The sequence below is a fragment of the Eleginops maclovinus genome, chromosome 2 (assembly GCF_036324505.1).
Source record: "Eleginops maclovinus isolate JMC-PN-2008 ecotype Puerto Natales chromosome 2, JC_Emac_rtc_rv5, whole genome shotgun sequence".
Taxonomy (NCBI): domain Eukaryota; kingdom Metazoa; phylum Chordata; class Actinopteri; order Perciformes; family Eleginopidae; genus Eleginops; species Eleginops maclovinus.
The window spans coordinates 15,315,670-15,332,858 of NC_086350.1; the positions used below are offsets into that span (position 1 = coordinate 15,315,670).

General features: G+C 38.5%; 3 protein-coding genes and 1 long non-coding RNA gene across 4 annotated transcripts; 3 read left to right on the forward strand and 1 right to left on the reverse strand.

Annotated features, from left to right (window-relative positions):
- Positions 1-695: 695 nt before the first annotated feature.
- sinhcaf (SIN3-HDAC complex associated factor) lies at positions 696-7,561 on the forward strand. Its single transcript, XM_063908844.1, has 6 exons — positions 696-896; positions 3,394-3,521; positions 3,654-3,753; positions 3,846-3,969; positions 4,094-4,244; positions 5,388-7,561. Exons 2-6 carry the CDS (start codon positions 3,394-3,396, stop codon positions 5,695-5,697), a joined length of 813 nt encoding a protein of 270 aa, XP_063764914.1. The 5' UTR covers positions 696-896; the 3' UTR covers positions 5,698-7,561.
- Positions 7,562-8,079: 518 nt separating this feature from the next.
- Positions 8,080-11,104, forward strand: kxd1 (KxDL motif containing 1). The gene is given in 6 exon segments (XM_063908857.1): positions 8,080-8,227; positions 8,591-8,701; positions 8,893-9,008; positions 9,011-9,044; positions 9,161-9,207; positions 9,299-11,104. Coding segments are annotated over 5 exon segments (552 nt in total). The 5' UTR covers positions 8,080-8,227; positions 8,591-8,603; the 3' UTR covers positions 9,556-11,104.
- On the reverse strand, positions 9,121-12,623 carry LOC134881511 (uncharacterized). The gene is made up of 2 exons (XR_010168053.1): positions 12,257-12,623; positions 9,121-9,544 (listed from the first exon to the last, which is right to left on the reverse strand). It is a non-coding gene; the product is annotated as an uncharacterized LOC134881511 (long non-coding RNA).
- LOC134881462 (endoplasmic reticulum-Golgi intermediate compartment protein 2-like) lies at positions 11,740-16,974 on the forward strand. Its single transcript, XM_063908817.1, has 13 exons — positions 11,740-12,390; positions 12,860-12,968; positions 13,061-13,107; positions 13,218-13,285; positions 13,384-13,424; positions 13,731-13,832; positions 13,950-14,042; positions 14,124-14,179; positions 14,334-14,432; positions 14,523-14,620; positions 14,876-15,038; positions 16,023-16,102; positions 16,230-16,974. The coding sequence occupies exons 1-13, from the start codon at positions 12,285-12,287 to the stop codon at positions 16,296-16,298; spliced, it is 1,131 nt and encodes a 376-aa protein (XP_063764887.1). The 5' UTR covers positions 11,740-12,284; the 3' UTR covers positions 16,299-16,974.
- The last annotated feature ends 215 nt before the right edge of the window (positions 16,975-17,189 follow it).

The window sequence follows — 17,189 nt, forward strand, 5'->3', positions numbered from 1 at the left end:
TAATTTTGAAAATATGCCATTCTTAACAGTCAGAGGGAGGATGTTCTCACTGTGCAACTCAAGACCTTTAACTCCTTGATAGGTTTTTTATAAATATATTAAATTCACTGCCATAACTGTGCCTGATTTGTATATATGTTTTTAATTTGGGTTTAACAAGATATAAGCAAAAAATTCAAATCAAACTAGTAACTTTTCTTGTTTATGCCCTATGTTAAATTATTACTATACATATATTGTAATCTAATTTAATAAAAAACAGTGTGAAGCACTGTAGCCCACGGGAAATTGTGAGCATTTATCCAGAGAAAACCTTGTTATTGACCCTGTTCTGTAACACATTGCGCAAACAAATCCACAGTCAAGAGGACCCAAGTGGTTTATCGCCCTGAACTAACCACTGGATGGAGGCCATGTTTCTCGCACCTTTTATTTACCACTAATCTGTCACGCAATTGAAATCAACAAAGCACTTCTCGCTGCTAGACGCCGAGCCTGCAGACCGGCCATCTGGCGCTCTGTAGTAAAACGACAGGCCCCGCCCCCTTGATTACGCTCTCCAATGTGCCATAGCAACCGGGGCCGAGCCCCCTGTTCCCGCGCAATGTTCCCATCCTTATAAGGCCAGTAGCATGCAGACGCACGGACACGTCACACGTCGTTTATGTAAATGCTTTGATTGAAGAAAAAGAAAAAAGCCTTCTGCCCTACTCTGAAATGGAGGTGTGGATACAACGCATGCGCAGTGTGTCCACAACTATCCAGTCCGGTCCACAGGCGCAGACATCAACAAGGGAGCGGGCTACTGATGCGGCTTGATTTTCATAATAGTCACATCGTAGCGACGCGCTGTAAGGAATACTACTTTGTATCAGATCCACACAGCTTGCAACAAGGTAAAGATTGGATCTGATTTCTAATTGTGTGGATGATCTTTGAAGCTTTACGAGGTTTTAAAGTATTCGCTGTATGTTCAGATGTGACATTTAAAACAAGCTCCGAGTTGTCTTAGAACAATTGCTCTTTTTAGGCCTGCAGCAACACCGGCTGGGTGGTCAACTCCTTGAGTAAGTCGCCTTATAGACAGTTAAAGTAACCGTACAAAGTGTGAAAAAGGCAAGGTTTACGCGAAAATATGTTAAATAGTGTCAGAATTGGCTTCATACGCAGGCATGAGAGATGGCTGTTATTGTTGTCGGAGGAAATAGCTCCCTTTTAAAACCCCGAAATTTGACTAAAGTCGGTAACTGTGGTCGTTACGGTCGGAAACCCAAGCTTCTAAAATGCATTAATATCCACATTGTTGTGGTAGTGCGCCTGCAGTCTGCTCTTGCTTAATAAGACAAGTTGAATCTCTCACGCCCACCCGGACCAGAGATGCGTCTCAGTCTCAGCACGCGGGCGCCCCTGTCAACAAAACAGCCACCTCAAACACAAAACTGTCCATGAACGTCTCCCAAAACTCGCACTGGGTACAAGAAAATGTTGTTTAGTGTTTAAAAAGAGCACAAAAACCGACTTTATGCATGCCATCGCTTTCAACTTCGTGCACATGTAGTGGAAGGTAGACTGTTGCAGTGACGCGGCTGTGGAATAACAAAGAATTAAGATCAAATTTCACAATTGTCTAGGAACGGCTTTCCTTTACAGTTGAAAATAATATATTTTCATCCGAAATATGTTTGCCTTAGTTGATTTCACTAAATAAAGTTCATGTTGGGAAGGAAAGTCGGGCAACATCGTGCAGGGGACGGTCATCATAAAATGGGTGCGCATGAAGCAGGTCGTGTGGCATGCCATGCTTCCTCGCTGAAGTGGGCGGTGAAATTGGCGACTTGCACTTTTCTCTCGATAAAAACAAGCGAATTTATCGGGGCCTTCTTATATTTTACTAACGGCATATGTTATTTAATCAAGTCTGAACTGCTTTCAGCTGGATTTGTACAGTTTACTTGGAATATTACAGTTTTTGCGGAAAATCGCATCACACCCCCTTCGCCATACTGCCTCCGCCTTTGAAGTGTGTTGCCATGTTGAGTTGCGTCACGTACTGTATTCTGCTGCAGAGATCGTCTGCAACTACAGATGAGCTACTTGAGAGTGAATAAGTGATCTTACTTGTAGTGTTTTCTGTTAAAAATAATAATATATAATATGACAAATGTAAATACGTAGTATGCCTAATCTTAAACATATATATTTTATTACCCTTTTGACCATTTTGTCCTTTCTGGCAAGTGCTTTATTTTGTTATTCATGTGTTTGTATGTCAAATACGTTTCTTAAATGAGGGTTAATTTTAAGTCTGTTGTATAATGACACCTCTAAGTTTAATGTACTATTTTTTATTCAGGACTCTAATGTATAACTAGCCTGCACCTTCCTGGTTAAAAAGACTTCACTTTCAAGTTTATTCGCAAGTTAGAAAGTATACAACATGCAATTCCAAGAAATTGTATACTTTTAAATCTGGCTTTGCAAGGCTAGATATAGCCATGTTGTGTATTATTGTACAGACGTTATCGTACTGACATAATACAAGAGTTATTTTTAATAAATAATAGCGTTCCACAGTTTTCCTTATTTCAGATTGTTAGATTTATTACTGCTGTAAGTGATTTCAAATTTGATTTACATCCTCATTTAACTTCCTTCTCGTAGTTATTCTGATATCTGCAGTTATTCAAAATACATTCTTATGGTTCTTGTAATTAGGTGTCGCGTGAGGTAACCAGCAGAGTGAGAGGTCTCTCATTTTCTTCTGCTCTCTGTCTGCTCTCTGAGGACCCGGAGGACTGATGGCAAAAAAAAAAAAAAAAAAAAACCCAGTCTGGGGGGCGCGGCTCGCAGTTTTGCCGCAGTTCAGGTCCACATGTGCTGTGGAGATTACATTTTGCCTAGCAACATAAATTATAATTCCTCTGCATAATCGGCGTGTTTAAAGCATTACGAGTGAATTCCCCCTCACACATTCAGATGTTTGCATTACTCTGGCAATATGCTTCCATTTTACAACCAACAAATACCGTATCCTCCGAAGGCTCGAGGATCCGACTAAGTGCGTGCTAATATTTTGAGTTCCCAAAATGAAGCGTGTATCCTGTGAGCTCAGCATGGTGACATGATCTGTCTGACACGCTGTCTGACTGTTGACCTACTTATCCCCCATGTGGGTCAAAGCGTAGAGATATGCACCAACAAAATAGCTTTCCTTGAATTTTGTAGTGCTCGGTGAATGTGAGAAACACCAGCATTGTTTGCATTCATTCACATAAACTGAAATGGTTCAATAAAATATGTGCAGCTGCAGCGAGGTAGGCTACTGCAGTCTACACATGATGCACATCGATGAGAGCTTGATATTTGAATATTGAATATCTTTTTCGCACACAGATGTTTGGCTTTCATAAGCCAAAAATGTACAGGAGTTTGGATGGCTGCTGCATCTGCCGCGCGAAGTCATCAAGCTCTCGTTTTACCGACAGTAAGCGCTACGAGAAAGACTTCAGGAGCTGTTTTGGGTAAGAGACATAGCCGAACACGTGAGGTTTGGAGAGAGAGATCCGCCTGGATGTGTGTATCCCAACATACCTTATTGATTTGACCAATTTAGCTTCTGTCCCATTACTTGACAAACTATAATTGTGTTGCAGGTTGAGCGAAACTCGATCTGGAGAAATCTGTAACGCCTGTGTGCTCCTGGTGAAACGATGGAAAAAGCTTCCTGTGGGGACCAAGAAGAACTGGAACCATGTGAGTTTGAATTTGCATTAATTGCATGGTCGTGATAAAATACCATAATTATGTAGTAGGCCTACTATTTATTTTTTATTTTCTTCATACAGGTTGTTGATGCCAGAGGAGGTCCTAGCCTAAAGATAACTTCCAGGCCCAAGAAAATAAAGTCCATCTCCAAGAAAGCACGGCCGAGCCAGATCAGCAGGCTGCAGAAAGAGCTCAAAAGAAGCAGTGAGTTCTCCAATTTGGCATTCAGATACACGTCTAATGGCACTTTCTTCTTTGTTCCCTTAAAGAGTACATTTACACATACACAGCAAATACTTAATTTAACCCATCATTGTTCCACCCTCAGATTCAGATGCACACAGTACCACCTCCAGCACCTCCCCGGCTCAGTCTCCAAGCTACAGCAACCTGTCAGATGACGGTTCAGACTCAGAGCTCAGCCCAGGATCCAGCCGATCCCCCGTTTTCTCATTTCTGGACCTCACTTACTGGAAGAGGTAAGTTATACAGTGCAGTGAAGCACCAGCACTGACTTGTTATTTACTATTTGCAGCAACACGTCAGCTTTTTATTGACACTATCAAAGATGTCCAAACATAACATACGAAGGACTGGGCCCCATACTAGAGGTGAGCTGTATATTGCCTTATAAGTTAAGTTGTAGGTTCGCAAAGTCAATCAAATGTAGGTACATTTTGCTTGATATTCGAATATGCTTAAAGAAAGGGGTGAATGAAGGGGTATATTTCAAGCTTTTTATGCAAATAAAGTAATTGGGCAAACTAAGATTTGTTGGAATTGCTTACATTCTCAAATTGTTAAGGCAAGAAGTCAATGACTTTAAAGAAAATGTCACCCCCAAAAAGATAATTTGCATATCAATCACTCAGCCTGTGTTATCTTGAAGAAAACTTTGTTTCTAACGCACCTCCACAGTAAAAAAAAATCGAAAAAGGGTGGACATTCTTGTTGAATTGAAATAGTTTACAGTGAAATAATGTTTAGCTTAAGCAAACCAATATCAAAACAGCTGTTTAAATACTCTCACTCAACTTGTACAATATAATGTCTCATTTATCCAGTCAAACAATCACTACTCTTGAAACACATGCATTTTCACTAAAACTTTACTAATTATTAATTAAAGACTTCTTCATAGAGTACTCACATTAACAAGTAGGGTTTTTACACAGGCATGATACTGTTTAAGTAAGGTTTTGGAGAAAATGCATGTGTTTAAGAAGTACAGAGCATACAAATGGATAAATGAGACTTGACTTGTACTGCAGGAGTTGTGTGAGTTTGAAAAAATATGTTTGGATATAATTGTATATCTTCAATTCCTAAATAATATTTTTGGGTTTTGATTTCTCTGTTAACTTTAGAGGCATGCAAGAATAACAAAGCTACTCACTCACTCACTCACTCACTCACTCACTCACTCACTCACTCACTCACTCACTCACACTCACTCACTCACTCACTCACTCACTCACTCACTCACTCACTCACTCACTCACTCTCTCACTCTCTCACTTTTAATAATAGCCTGACAGATGTAAAACACAGATGGACCCTTTTAATAGTTTTGGTGTTGCTTCACACACTTGAATAAATGCAATGTGTTGTGTTTTGTCTAGGCAAAAGGTGTGCTGTGGAATAATCTACAAGGGGCGCTTCGGGGAGGTGCTCATCGACCCCCATTTGTTCAAACCATGCTGCCGTAACAAACAACGGCAGCAGCAGCAGCAGCAGCAGCAGCAGCAGGAGGAGGAGGAAGAGGAGGAGGAGGAAGATGAGGAGGAAGAGGTGGAGATGGAGGAGGGGCAGGTGGGCATAGATGTCAGTGGTCATGAATCCCAGACGGAAGTGAAGGAGACACCAAGGTGTGAGGAAACTGCAGAGCCTGCACAGCTATGTGACACGGCGGGGATGGAGGATGGGTGGTAAAGTCAAAACTCCGCCTTGCACACATCTCTGAAGAAATCTTGAGGAGCTGTTTTTTTTCTCAAGCACTTACAGAAAGAAGTGGCCTCAGATTGCCTTCAATCATAAAGCAGCTGAAAATCCTTTGGTCCTCTCCATACAAATGTTGGAGGTTTGTTTATTTTGTTTCAATGGTAATTTATGAACTGTTGTTTTACCACTCTTGTTTTGTATTTAATATTCATACCATTCTAATGATGGACCATTTTCCATGGTGTTTTTAAACTACTTTAGATTAAATGCTGGTGCTCTTGTTTGCTGGTACATTCAAAAGGTTTTATTCCAAAACACAATACATCCACTAACTCAGAGAAAAGGGTGCTACTTGAAATCATTACTCAACATTTCAAAACACAGCTGAATCCATTCTCAGTGTGGATATTTCAGGAGCATATATGTTAAGAAATAAATGATGGCATTACTTTTGCTTCCTTTGTTGAGAGTAGATGGCTCTTTTTGAAAGGGTGGATATGTTGTTTTGGAATGAATGACACTTTACATTGATAGAGCACAGACCTGTACAGTAGCCCTTGTGTTTTTATCTTTTCACACCCATTCCTATCAAAGCGTTTGTGTTTGTAGACTGTCTCTATGTGCAAATACCTGTGTGGGTCCCATTTTGAATAAGGCCTATTCACAGCTTCAACAGCAAATACACCAGCCTTAATGATGTGTTACAGACAGTGCTAGTGTTAATTCTGGATCGGTATTAAGGAACACAAAGGGACAGTATATTTATTGTGGCCTCAGCAACACATAGTGCATTTTGCATGAATGGCAAGCCCACTCATCCAAAAGACCTGATGATCTGATGCATGAGTCTACTAAAATTGCATGGCCTTATATAAACTGTAAATCTTACTTTTATTTTTTAGGATCCATTTCTCTGAAGTTTTAACTTATTTTTATATGTAAGAAAAAAAAAGGAAAAATAGAAAATTCTGTGCATAACAATACCACACAAAACAACAGTAAAACACAATCGGTCTATAGTCATTCAGCAATCTCAATATCAGTGATTCCCTTCATTCCTGGGTCAGTATAGGTAAACAACTTTGTACAAGTTGAAATTCTATGCCATTGCCTCTTCTATACCACAAATGTGTTGTGATATATAGCCTAATATTACTTTATTTATCAAAACGAAAGCCAAAGCACATTGAAATTCACCCAATGTCAAATCAATGCAGGTTTTCTATGGACACTTGTGCTTGTCCGAGGTCATTTGTATGTATGTTTATGGTAAACGGAACACTAATGAAATTTCATAAATGTGATGTAGTAGTCGGGAGCAGAGGGTGTGGGATGTACATAAGGGGTTGGGTAAGCCATATGGCTGTTATATGGGTTTCATTATTTATTTATTTCATATTTATTTGTATCACTGCATCCCTGCTTAGAAGTGTAATACTATGAACTCTTTTCATCTTTAGCTTAAATGTAGAATGATTTTGTACTTCAGAAATCGAATGTAATTCTCACGCAGGCTTCGTTTAACATTGCGTTGAATTACCGGATGTCAATATTTGTGAAATGTTAAGTATTTATTTACTCATCAGTTGAGTTGCGTGCAACCTAACTTATTCTGTACCATCACTTTGGATATGTATCATGTAGACTGAATGATAGATTGCAACCAAAATGTACTTTTCCCTTTTAGCTTGTAGCTTAACAAGGTTATAGAATTGTAGGATATCTAACTTTAGACTTGCATGTACTGTTGCTATGCATTTACTTAGCTTAGAAGTTAGACAAAGCAATTTTGTATTTTTTATAAATCATGTACTTTTTTTACTTGTCCCTTAATAAAAGTACTTTTGTGAGTTTTCTTGAAGTTTGGAGTTATTGAATTACAGTTGCTGAATTTGAGTTATATACAGCATAACATCTTATACGTTTTAGTCTCTGATCAAACTTTAACATTTGTTTGCCTTTGAGAAGAAGCAGAAGAAGCAGAGCTTGGGAGCATTTCATTTTCATATGACAGCTGCAGACATTTCTCCTTTCCTTCAATTATTGGAAATACCAAATATAACCAAGAGACTACAGAAAATGCACAGGAACCTTCTACGTTTTTTTCACAAGATAAATTATATTTTTAAAGTGATTGATATAGAATAATACAGCCCAGTCGAAATACAGTAAAAGCACCTGATTGTTAATTTTGTCAAGAAACGTCGATCTTTGTCTATTCTTTCTATACTAGTTTCCCTGTTATTAATTTAAGTTATTTATTAACAATGAACCATTTAGGATTGTTTCAATGTGCTTTTGTAATTTGCAGAGTTTTGAATAAAGAAAAAAAAAGGACTTTTTATTTTATTTTCAAAGCACCGGAAACGGTGGTCCTGTGACCGGAATATAAAAAAACACGGAAGTGCTTTGTTTTTATTTTACAGCCTGCTGTCAGATGCACCTTTGGGCTGCAGCAATCGTTTCAAATCCGCTATTAAATTAACCAGAGGTCGACGCAAACATCCTTGGAGGGAGTGAGGTAGCTAACAGAGCTTATGTTGCTTCGCTGGGTAGTTTAGCTCACCAGCTAACGTTAACGATAATCTGGTTTCTAATGCTAACAGGGGACTTTACTGAACGTTAATGAAGTTCATCACCGTTACACAAGTGCTGCATTAAAATATCACAGATAAACTAAACGCATGTGTTTGACTGTAGAAAATGACAAGTGTGCTGCTGTTAATGCATGTAACCGTAGACTGTATATTCCAAACAATATAACTAGCTGTATCGGCACTGAGTAACTAACTGTGTCCATTCGTTTTATGTTTAAACATGATTTATGAGCTCGATAAATCATATTATACTTCTCGCTCTGCTAAATAAAGGTTTGTATTTGCAGCTTTGTCGTCACCATGGTGGAGCCCACAGCATCTGGCGTGTTCTGTAACAGGATGCTGAGTATGGTTAACTCTGAGGATGTTAACGCTATCATCCAGGCTCAGAGACACATGTGAGTGTCATGGTGTGATTATCTTCATGTGGCTTTTCTGCTTCTTTGCGTTACCAAATATACAACGGGTGTGTTGTGTGTCAGGTCATTTTCCTTGCATGTGGCAGTGATTTTAAAAACTGCATTGTTTTTCGTTAAACCTATATCTAAGATAATTTTTGCTTTGCTGAACATTTAAAAAAAAAAAACAGGCTTGACCGCTTTGAGAAAACCAATGAAATGTTGATCAACTTCAACGGGCTCTCCAACGTGCGACTGCAGCAGATGAACGAGCGCTTCCTTCTCCACACTCGCACCCTTGTGGAAATGAAAAAGATCTGGACAGCGTCTTCAGGAGGATCAGGTATGTCACCACACACACACACACACACACACACACACACACACACACACACACACACACACACACACACACACACTTCAGACATCTCTGTTTATTGGCCTCCTTTGCTTTCATAGGACACTAAAAGGGAAGATTGCTAAGCAGTACCCAGAAGCTTTCAGCAGTAAGTTACAATTTATTTCCATTTGTCATTTTATAACATCAGTGGACTTCCCTAAAACATCTTGTCTGAGATATTTATGTTTGTCTGTCAGATATTCATGAATCGCCCATCCTGGGGGACGACGACGATGAGTTTGATCCAGTTCCCCCCAGTGCTGCTACAGCCATTACAATAGCCACTTCGGAGCAAAGCACAGAGTCCTGTGACACAAGTCCAGATGTCATCTCACCCACTGTGAGCAGATGCTCTGAAGATCTCTCTCAAGAGCTTCCTGACACGCCTACCTCCGATGGCTTAGAGACAGCTGTCCTGCAGGACGAGGGTCCGGACTCTGTACCTGCGGAATAGTGAGCAGTATGGGAATGGATTTCAGCCTCTTGAGCTTCAATTCACGATTTTAGCAGGAGATCATGATGTACATTTGAGTTTGTGGTGGCCTCAACATGACATTTCCACTCCTGTTTGGAAGAGCGTCACAACCTTGATGTTAGATGTGGCTATGAACTGTCTGTGGATGCTGGATATTTGTCAGCATGGTTATTTGTTTTATGCCTGCATAGCACTAAAAAAAGCAGGTAGTACTTGAAGTGATATAGTGTCTCACTATAGATGTCTATATCCTAGTACTGAAAGTTAAGTAAACCCTCACTTATTAAATGGTAATAAGCATATAGAGTTATTTGTTGTTTGAAGAGATGCACACCTGACTCATGATTTCTGTCATGATTTCTGTTACTTAACAGACATTAATGTTCTTAACCTGAAACACAGCTGCTTCTGTTTTTACTATTACAATATCATCATAATGCAGCATTTTAATTCTATAGGCCCCTTTTTAAACTGGGAAATATGTTTGTTGGTGCATTAATGAACATTACTGCAGCATTTTCTCTGATGCTTTATGGAAACCTTGCCACCTTGCATCGCAGGAAAAACTATAATATGAGTGATTCAGCAAACTACTCAAGAACACAATAGCAGGGCAGAGGCTCGTTGAGAAGAGAGCTGGAAACCAGGCTGTGTGAGTGAAGGATCCAATCATCCCTTGCTCCCCATTAAAGATAGTCTTGGTGTAAAAGGGAAAATCCATCTTAAAATGTGCTTCATTTGTTTTTGTCATATTTTTACAACTCAGTTTTATTTTGTGGTTTCAAAAAACAGCTCCTGATTCTTTGAAAGGAGAGTATAATAATCAGATATTAAAGCTGCTTCATAATAATAATGTAATATAAATTAATGTATTGACTCCACTGTCCTAAATTGAGAGAATAACAAAAAATGATTTATAAGATTTGTTATTGTATCTTGACAACTGTTTTTGGCTCACGTTTATGAACAATATCTGCCAAATGGTGTCCTTTGATGTATTTTAAATAAAACATTCTTTGCATAACAATAAGATGCAAAGAGAAAGATATTACATTTAAACCAAACGTAAGGTAAGCAACTAGCTTAGCCCTCTCAAATTGTAAGCATCAAGGCAGTAAATAATGTTGATTCAAGGTGAAAATACAACTGATGCTGTATGTATGTATGTATGTATGTATGTATGTATGTATGTATGTATGTATGTATGTATGTATGTATGTATGTATGTATGTATGTATGTATGTATGTATGTATGTATGTATGTATGTATGTAAGCGGCAACTGCTCTGTTGCCATAGAACCCAAAAGTTTCAGTGTGTGGCAATTGGTGGATAGTAGCATAACTCATTTTAAATCTGTTAGGAAATATGAGCTCTAAAAACAAAACAACAAATGTGTCAGATCAGCATAAAAAAAAATGATTATCCACTTCATGGATGGATTATGGTTGAGGTTGAATTTAGTTATGTTCAGAATTGATGCAATGCAATAGTGGGCTTCTGAATATGCTAAAATCACTGGACTTTAATCTGATTTATGTGCTTATGCATAGGGCAGCATCTCATAATCCGTCCATTGGGCTATGTAATGTTACAGTATACTGGTTACTGCACACAATGAGCAGAGTTAATCTGAGCGAGGCAAACCTTTTTTTACAAATATGCACCATATGAGCATAATATCACCTGAAATATTTAAGGTAATAAAACTAAATTTTGACACAAGGGAAAAAATGTATGTTTAATGGCTTCCATGTCATGTGACTTAATGACTCCAAATCCATGCAGCAGTTTAGATCTACATTGGCACCTGACACCTCCTTTTATAGAAGGTTAGTGTTTTAAAAAAAATCTGAATACGACTATTTGTATGATATAATCAGCAGTATTTGAATTGACAACTCATCGATTTTTTCCAAAGCAAAAAAAAGAGTCTTGTTCACAGTAGTTCTTCAATGCTGCATTGAGTCGGACTCATAATGTCCCAGGCTATTGCACATGACATAGAGGCTATTGAGTATAAAAATAGTTTACGGTTCAAATACTGCTGATTATTTCATTGAAATCTTCACATAAAAGCACCAACATTTAACTAAATATAGGTGTGTCCTCCTTTTCCAGTGTAGTTAAATAGTTCTGCACTGATTTGGAATAGGAAGGTAATATGGACATATAACAAATAGTTAAAGATTTAAAAAATGCTGATTATTATAGAAATGTTCATATAAAAGCACTAACACTTATTTTAAACAGGTGTGTACCTTTGTGGTTTTACAATGCTGCATGTTTGTATCCAACGGTTATTGATAGCTACCGCCAGAGGGCGCTAAGCCCGGAAAGAAGCAGTTTTTATTTCACACACTGGGTTGAACAGCACTGTAGCTAGCTCGTCCACACCAGTACAGGTACATTACTTCACGTTTTGGGATGTCTTGTTGTATGTTTCACTGTGAATAAAAGCCCTTGGGACTGGGCTCACGGTACAACATTTTTGTATTATTTTACGTAGACCATCCGCCCGTAGCCATGTCTTGCCGGCTGGCTTTCTAGCTTTACTAACATCAGTGCTACTGTTGCTACCAGCTGTGATGTTCACCGTCATCACACGGAAGACACACTGACAATACTACTACTGAAAGATCTACCAGCAAGAAAACTAACCCACTTTATGAGGGGCTCACCTGAAGCTGCTCCACTTCCGCTCCTAACATGAAGAGGCTCACCAAGAAGAAGGCTATGACTCTAGTGAAGGAGTTGGACGCCTTCCCCAAAGTCCCCGAGAGCTATGTGGAGGCCACAGCCAGCGGCGGGACAGGTAACACGGACAGTGCTCAGCCACACGAAGCCTTCAGATACTACAGATCAGAGACAAGCTAATACCACAATGTATACATACTCCCATGCAAGTAAATGTCATGATTTCAAAACGGTAACATGTATTCGGTGGTTTAAATGTAAAATGTGTCCCTGTAAAAATAAGGAATTTAAGGCTCATTTATCCTGCATGTTATCACAGCCAATCGAAATCAGCATAGAAAGAGATACATGGTTTCATTTCAGAGGACAAATATTAAACAAAAGCGGAAGCTGTCACACAAATGTAGGGAGGTAGAAATTACAATATTTAGCTATGAAGTGGAGTATACATTACATGTAAATAGTCAAGTAAAGTACCTCAAACGTGAACTTAAGTCCAGTACTTGAGTAAGTGTACTGGGTTACATGCCACTACTGTAAAGGGGTAACTTTAATGTTGCAGTGACTCATTTTGATACTCTTTCCAGTGTCTCTGATAGCGTTCACTCTCATGGCTGTCCTCGCCTTCCTGGAGTTCTTTGTGTACACAAACACATGGATGAAGTATGAATATGAGGTGGACAAGGACTACAGCAGGTAAGAGAGAAGTGCTTTAAGTTGTTTTTGTAATTCAACCTAGTCGTCTTTGCTGGGTGTGTTCCCTCACTGCATGTGCTCTTCATTTACAGCAAGCTGAGGATAAATGTTGACATTACAGTGGCCATGCGCTGCCAATGTAAGTTCAAAACATTTCTGTATTTAATTTTTATTTCAGCCTTAAAAGAAGTAGCTCTCATTCATATTTAGTTGAGAAGCATGTCATTGATGTTTTTAATTTGATTGCAGATATCGGTGCAGATGTTCTGGATCTGGCAGAGAACATGGTTGCTTCTGATGGCTTAAAATATGAACCAGTGAGTATGAGCGTCTTTAGTGTGCAACATTTTACCTATGTTTTCATAATAGAATATCACTTCTGCTTATCTGACATTTGTGTTTTGTTCATTTTCAGGTCAACTTTGAGCTCCCTCCAGAGCAGAGGTTATGGCACATGTAAGATGACATTTTTGACATTTTCAACACGTATTTATAAACACTCCCTAAAGGAATACGGTGGCACTTTTCATTCAACAGTATTAAGCTATACTATTAACATTACATTTACAACTCTGAATACCAATATCCATCTCATGAGGGAATATAAATATATTTTTTACATTTTTTAAAGTAAAGCAGTACATTCATTTGAACTGGTTTGTAGAGAGCAAGCCTGTATATTTCACATGTTGAAACCTCTTTTTCCTCAAATGCATGCATTACATTTTTGTTTTCTTATATTCTTCTGTCCCTCTGTGTTAGGACACTACTGCACATACAGGAGCGTCTGAGGGTGGAGCACGCTCTCCAGGATGTTCTCTTTAAGGGTGCAATAAGAGGGTCTCCTCCCTCTGTGCCTCACAGGTACAGGATCCTCAACTAACATTTAATATATCATTATAAAGATTAACAAGTAAGTGTTTGGAGCTCCCCTAAATAATGATATTTCCTCCACATTGTGTTCGTTCTATTTCCCAATAGTGAGGACAGCCCCAGCTCCCTTACTGCCTGCAGGATACATGGACACCTGTATGTTAACAAGGTGGCAGGGAACTTCCATGTTACTGTTGGAAAGTATGTATCTACATAGCTATAAAACTTAAAGTTAAAAACATTTAGCAGACTCTGAACGCTCACCTTTATGTTTCTGCACAGGCCCATCCCGCATCCCAGAGGCCATGCCCATCTAGCTGCACTCGTCAGCCATGACAGTAAGTTCACTATATTGTATGCACACAGACTCTATGCATGTTGTCACACTGGGGGAACACGCCAATGATATTTACTCCGTGCATCCAAGTTGTGGTCGTTGTTCAAATAAAGCAGTTGTATTCACTTGGTGATAACAGTTTTTTTTTGTCACAGCTTATAACTTCTCTCACCGGATTGACCACCTGTCCTTTGGAGAAGTGATTCCTGGGATCATCAGTCCTCTGGACGCCACAGAGAAAATCTCTCCTGAATGTGTGTTTGTGTTGTCATACATTATTCCATTATTAGGGTATCTAATGCTTTTACACTGAGCTTACAAATATTTTGGGTTTTTTTTTTCAGCTAACCACATGTTTCAGTACTTCATCACCATTGTGCCGACCAAACTGAACACATACAAGATCTCTGCGGAGACTCACCAGTACTCAGTCACTGAGCGGGTAGGTTTACATATTACATATTACAGGTATATATATATATATATATATATATATATATTTGTGCTGTATGTATGTATGTATGTATGTATATATATGTATGTATGTATGTATGTATGTATGTATGTATGTATGTATGTATGTATGTATGTATGTATGTATGTATGTATGTATGTATGTATGTATGTATGCATGTATGTATGCATGCATGTATAACTTTGATGGACTCATGTTTGTATTTCACTTGATGCTGTGCAGGAGCGAGTGATAAACCATGCTGCAGGCAGCCATGGAGTCTCAGGGATCTTTATGAAATACGATATCAGCTCACTAATGGTCAAAGTCACGGAGCAGCACATGCCGCTTTGGCAGTTTCTTGTCAGACTCTGTGGAATCATTGGAGGCATTTTCTCTACAACAGGTAAATAAACTCTCATTGACACACATTGTAGCGTGCTGCGTGCAAACTTTCACAAAGAAGGTGAATTCATTAATGTTTAGGCCATTAATTGTTATGAAAATGTCTAAACTTATATATTATATTGCCTATATTTAAAATCAATTTAAAACATTTTCCAACAGTCCCTGGACACAACCGCATTAACTTGCAATAGTTACATTAACTTGACCAAACAATAAACAAGGCTTAATAAATGTTGTCTGTGACTAATAATAAGTAATAAACTAAAAGCACCAAATGGCTGCCCAGAGGCCAGGAGAGCAATCTTACAATTAACTGCAGCAATTAAGTATGTATTTAATTTAATTTGATTATTTTATTTAGTATTTAAAGTAGGGGTTCAAACATGGTTAAGCTTCAGTGGATTCCTACAGCTCAAGGCAAGTTAGAACTTATTTCTTCCATAAAAAATAAAAAAAGATGTTTGAATTGAGATTTATAATGCAACGTCAGAGGGAAAAAAACCTTTTATTTAATCCCACTCCCATGTCTTTTTAATGATTAAGATTATTGAATTGGCTCACAGCAGGCTTCAGTGCAGGTATGCTGCTTTATAGTCATGGTTCACTAAGTGCCTCTGGTTTACCAGGTACCGCAGGACTTAAGAATTTGACTGTTCTCCAATCTTGTACTCTAATCCAGTAAATCATCTTTTTAAAGCTGAACTGTCAGGAGTTTTCACAAAATTAGTTAAGATAATGGGAGGAGATGATTCATGTATTGCCATTAACTATCCCAAAGATGATGCGTTTCTGGAGGGCTCCAAGTTTAAATAGCTGAGAAATAATTCTGCTTGTGAGGGTGGACAGTCACTAAACAGGACCAGGTGCCAGGAACAAAAATCATCCTTTTATAAATGATTTATACATTGATAGTAGCACCCTTGAAAAGTTATTTTCACTTCAGCTTTAGAAACAGTAAGTCTGATCATTTTCTCGCTTGCAGGCATGCTCCATGGTGCGATAGGATTCTTAGTTGATGTTGTTTGCTGCCGTTTACAAATGGGCATATACAGAGATCTTAAGGTAAGCCAATGACACGACCTTTAACCTTGTGGACACCATTATTTCTCAATTTAGATGTTACTCTTTCTTTGGAAAATAACCATATTTTACCGTGATCATTATACATTTTTATGTTCTTCTTTATCAGGAAGCTCCTGTGGATGAGCCACCCAACGGTGAAACCTTGATTCCTACAGAAAATGGCGTTGAGTCATGAGAGTCCTTATGACTCAGCTCTGCTCACCATCTCTGCCTGACCCGCTGAGCAGCGACCAGATGCTAGGAACATGTTTACAAGTTGTTTTCTTAAGGAATATGTCCCTGCTTTGTTGAAAGATGTGTTGATCATTGTATAATCTCTTGTTTTATTGGGTGGGTGCAAGTTTCATCTGTTCATCCGCCTGTGAGGGATTTTTATCAATATCTCCTAATTACCTGTCATTTTCACTGCAAAACTGCTCAGCAATTCAAACACAAATTCTTTACATCATTGTTGTGGACCTGACTCCTTTAAATAGATGGTACCTGTTGTTATAGCGCCATGTTACACTCACAGCTGTTTTCCCTTCAGAACTGTTCTCAGGGTAATATTTGAGTGTAAGCTTTGATTGATAGATGCATTAATTTCTCCCAGAATCAACACAAGTCTGATTCTTTGATGGAGTTTAGTGACCTTAGAGAACTCCCAGCATAGCTCTGTTCAACCTTTGCTGAAGACAAGTGTAAGCAGCTACAATAAAGGAAGGAAATCTGCGTGAGTGTGCATGGCTGCTAAAGTGGTATGTGTGAAAAGAATACAAGGGTTTTAAATTGTTCCTCAAGTGCTCCTGTGGGTAAATAATTGTTGAAAATGAGGCTGATTTGTTATATAATAAAAAACACTGAAAACCTGATGTTGACCCATTATGTTTTGGCATTGTTTCTGGTGTAGTCTCACCTAAGACTTTAGTTACCAATTATTTTTTAACCAATTGTTCAGTATGTAAAATAACTATCTTCAAATGTCTTGTCGAACCAGAAAATATTGAAAAGCAGAATACCTCACATCTAAGATTTTGCTGATCAGTCTCGTCTCACCATTGTGGCAACAAGTAAAACAATCTCTACA

Excerpts from the sequence above, each read along its gene's own strand:
- sinhcaf (XM_063908844.1), top strand. The coding sequence starts at position 3,394 with ATGTTTGGCTTTCATAAGCCAAAAATGTACAGGAGTTTGGATGGCTGC. Across the intron at positions 3,970-4,093 it reads GAAAGAGCTCAAAAGAAGCA|ATTCAGATGCACACAGTACC; the intron begins GTGAGTTCTCCA and ends TTCCACCCTCAG. Across the intron at positions 4,245-5,387 it reads GACCTCACTTACTGGAAGAG|GCAAAAGGTGTGCTGTGGAA; the intron begins GTAAGTTATACA and ends TGTTTTGTCTAG.
- LOC134881462 (XM_063908817.1), top strand. The coding sequence starts at position 12,285 with ATGAAGAGGCTCACCAAGAAGAAGGCTATGACTCTAGTGAAGGAGTTG. Across the intron at positions 13,108-13,217 it reads AGTGGCCATGCGCTGCCAAT|ATATCGGTGCAGATGTTCTG; the intron begins GTAAGTTCAAAA and ends ATTTGATTGCAG. Across the intron at positions 13,833-13,949 it reads CCTCCCTCTGTGCCTCACAG|TGAGGACAGCCCCAGCTCCC; the intron begins GTACAGGATCCT and ends ATTTCCCAATAG.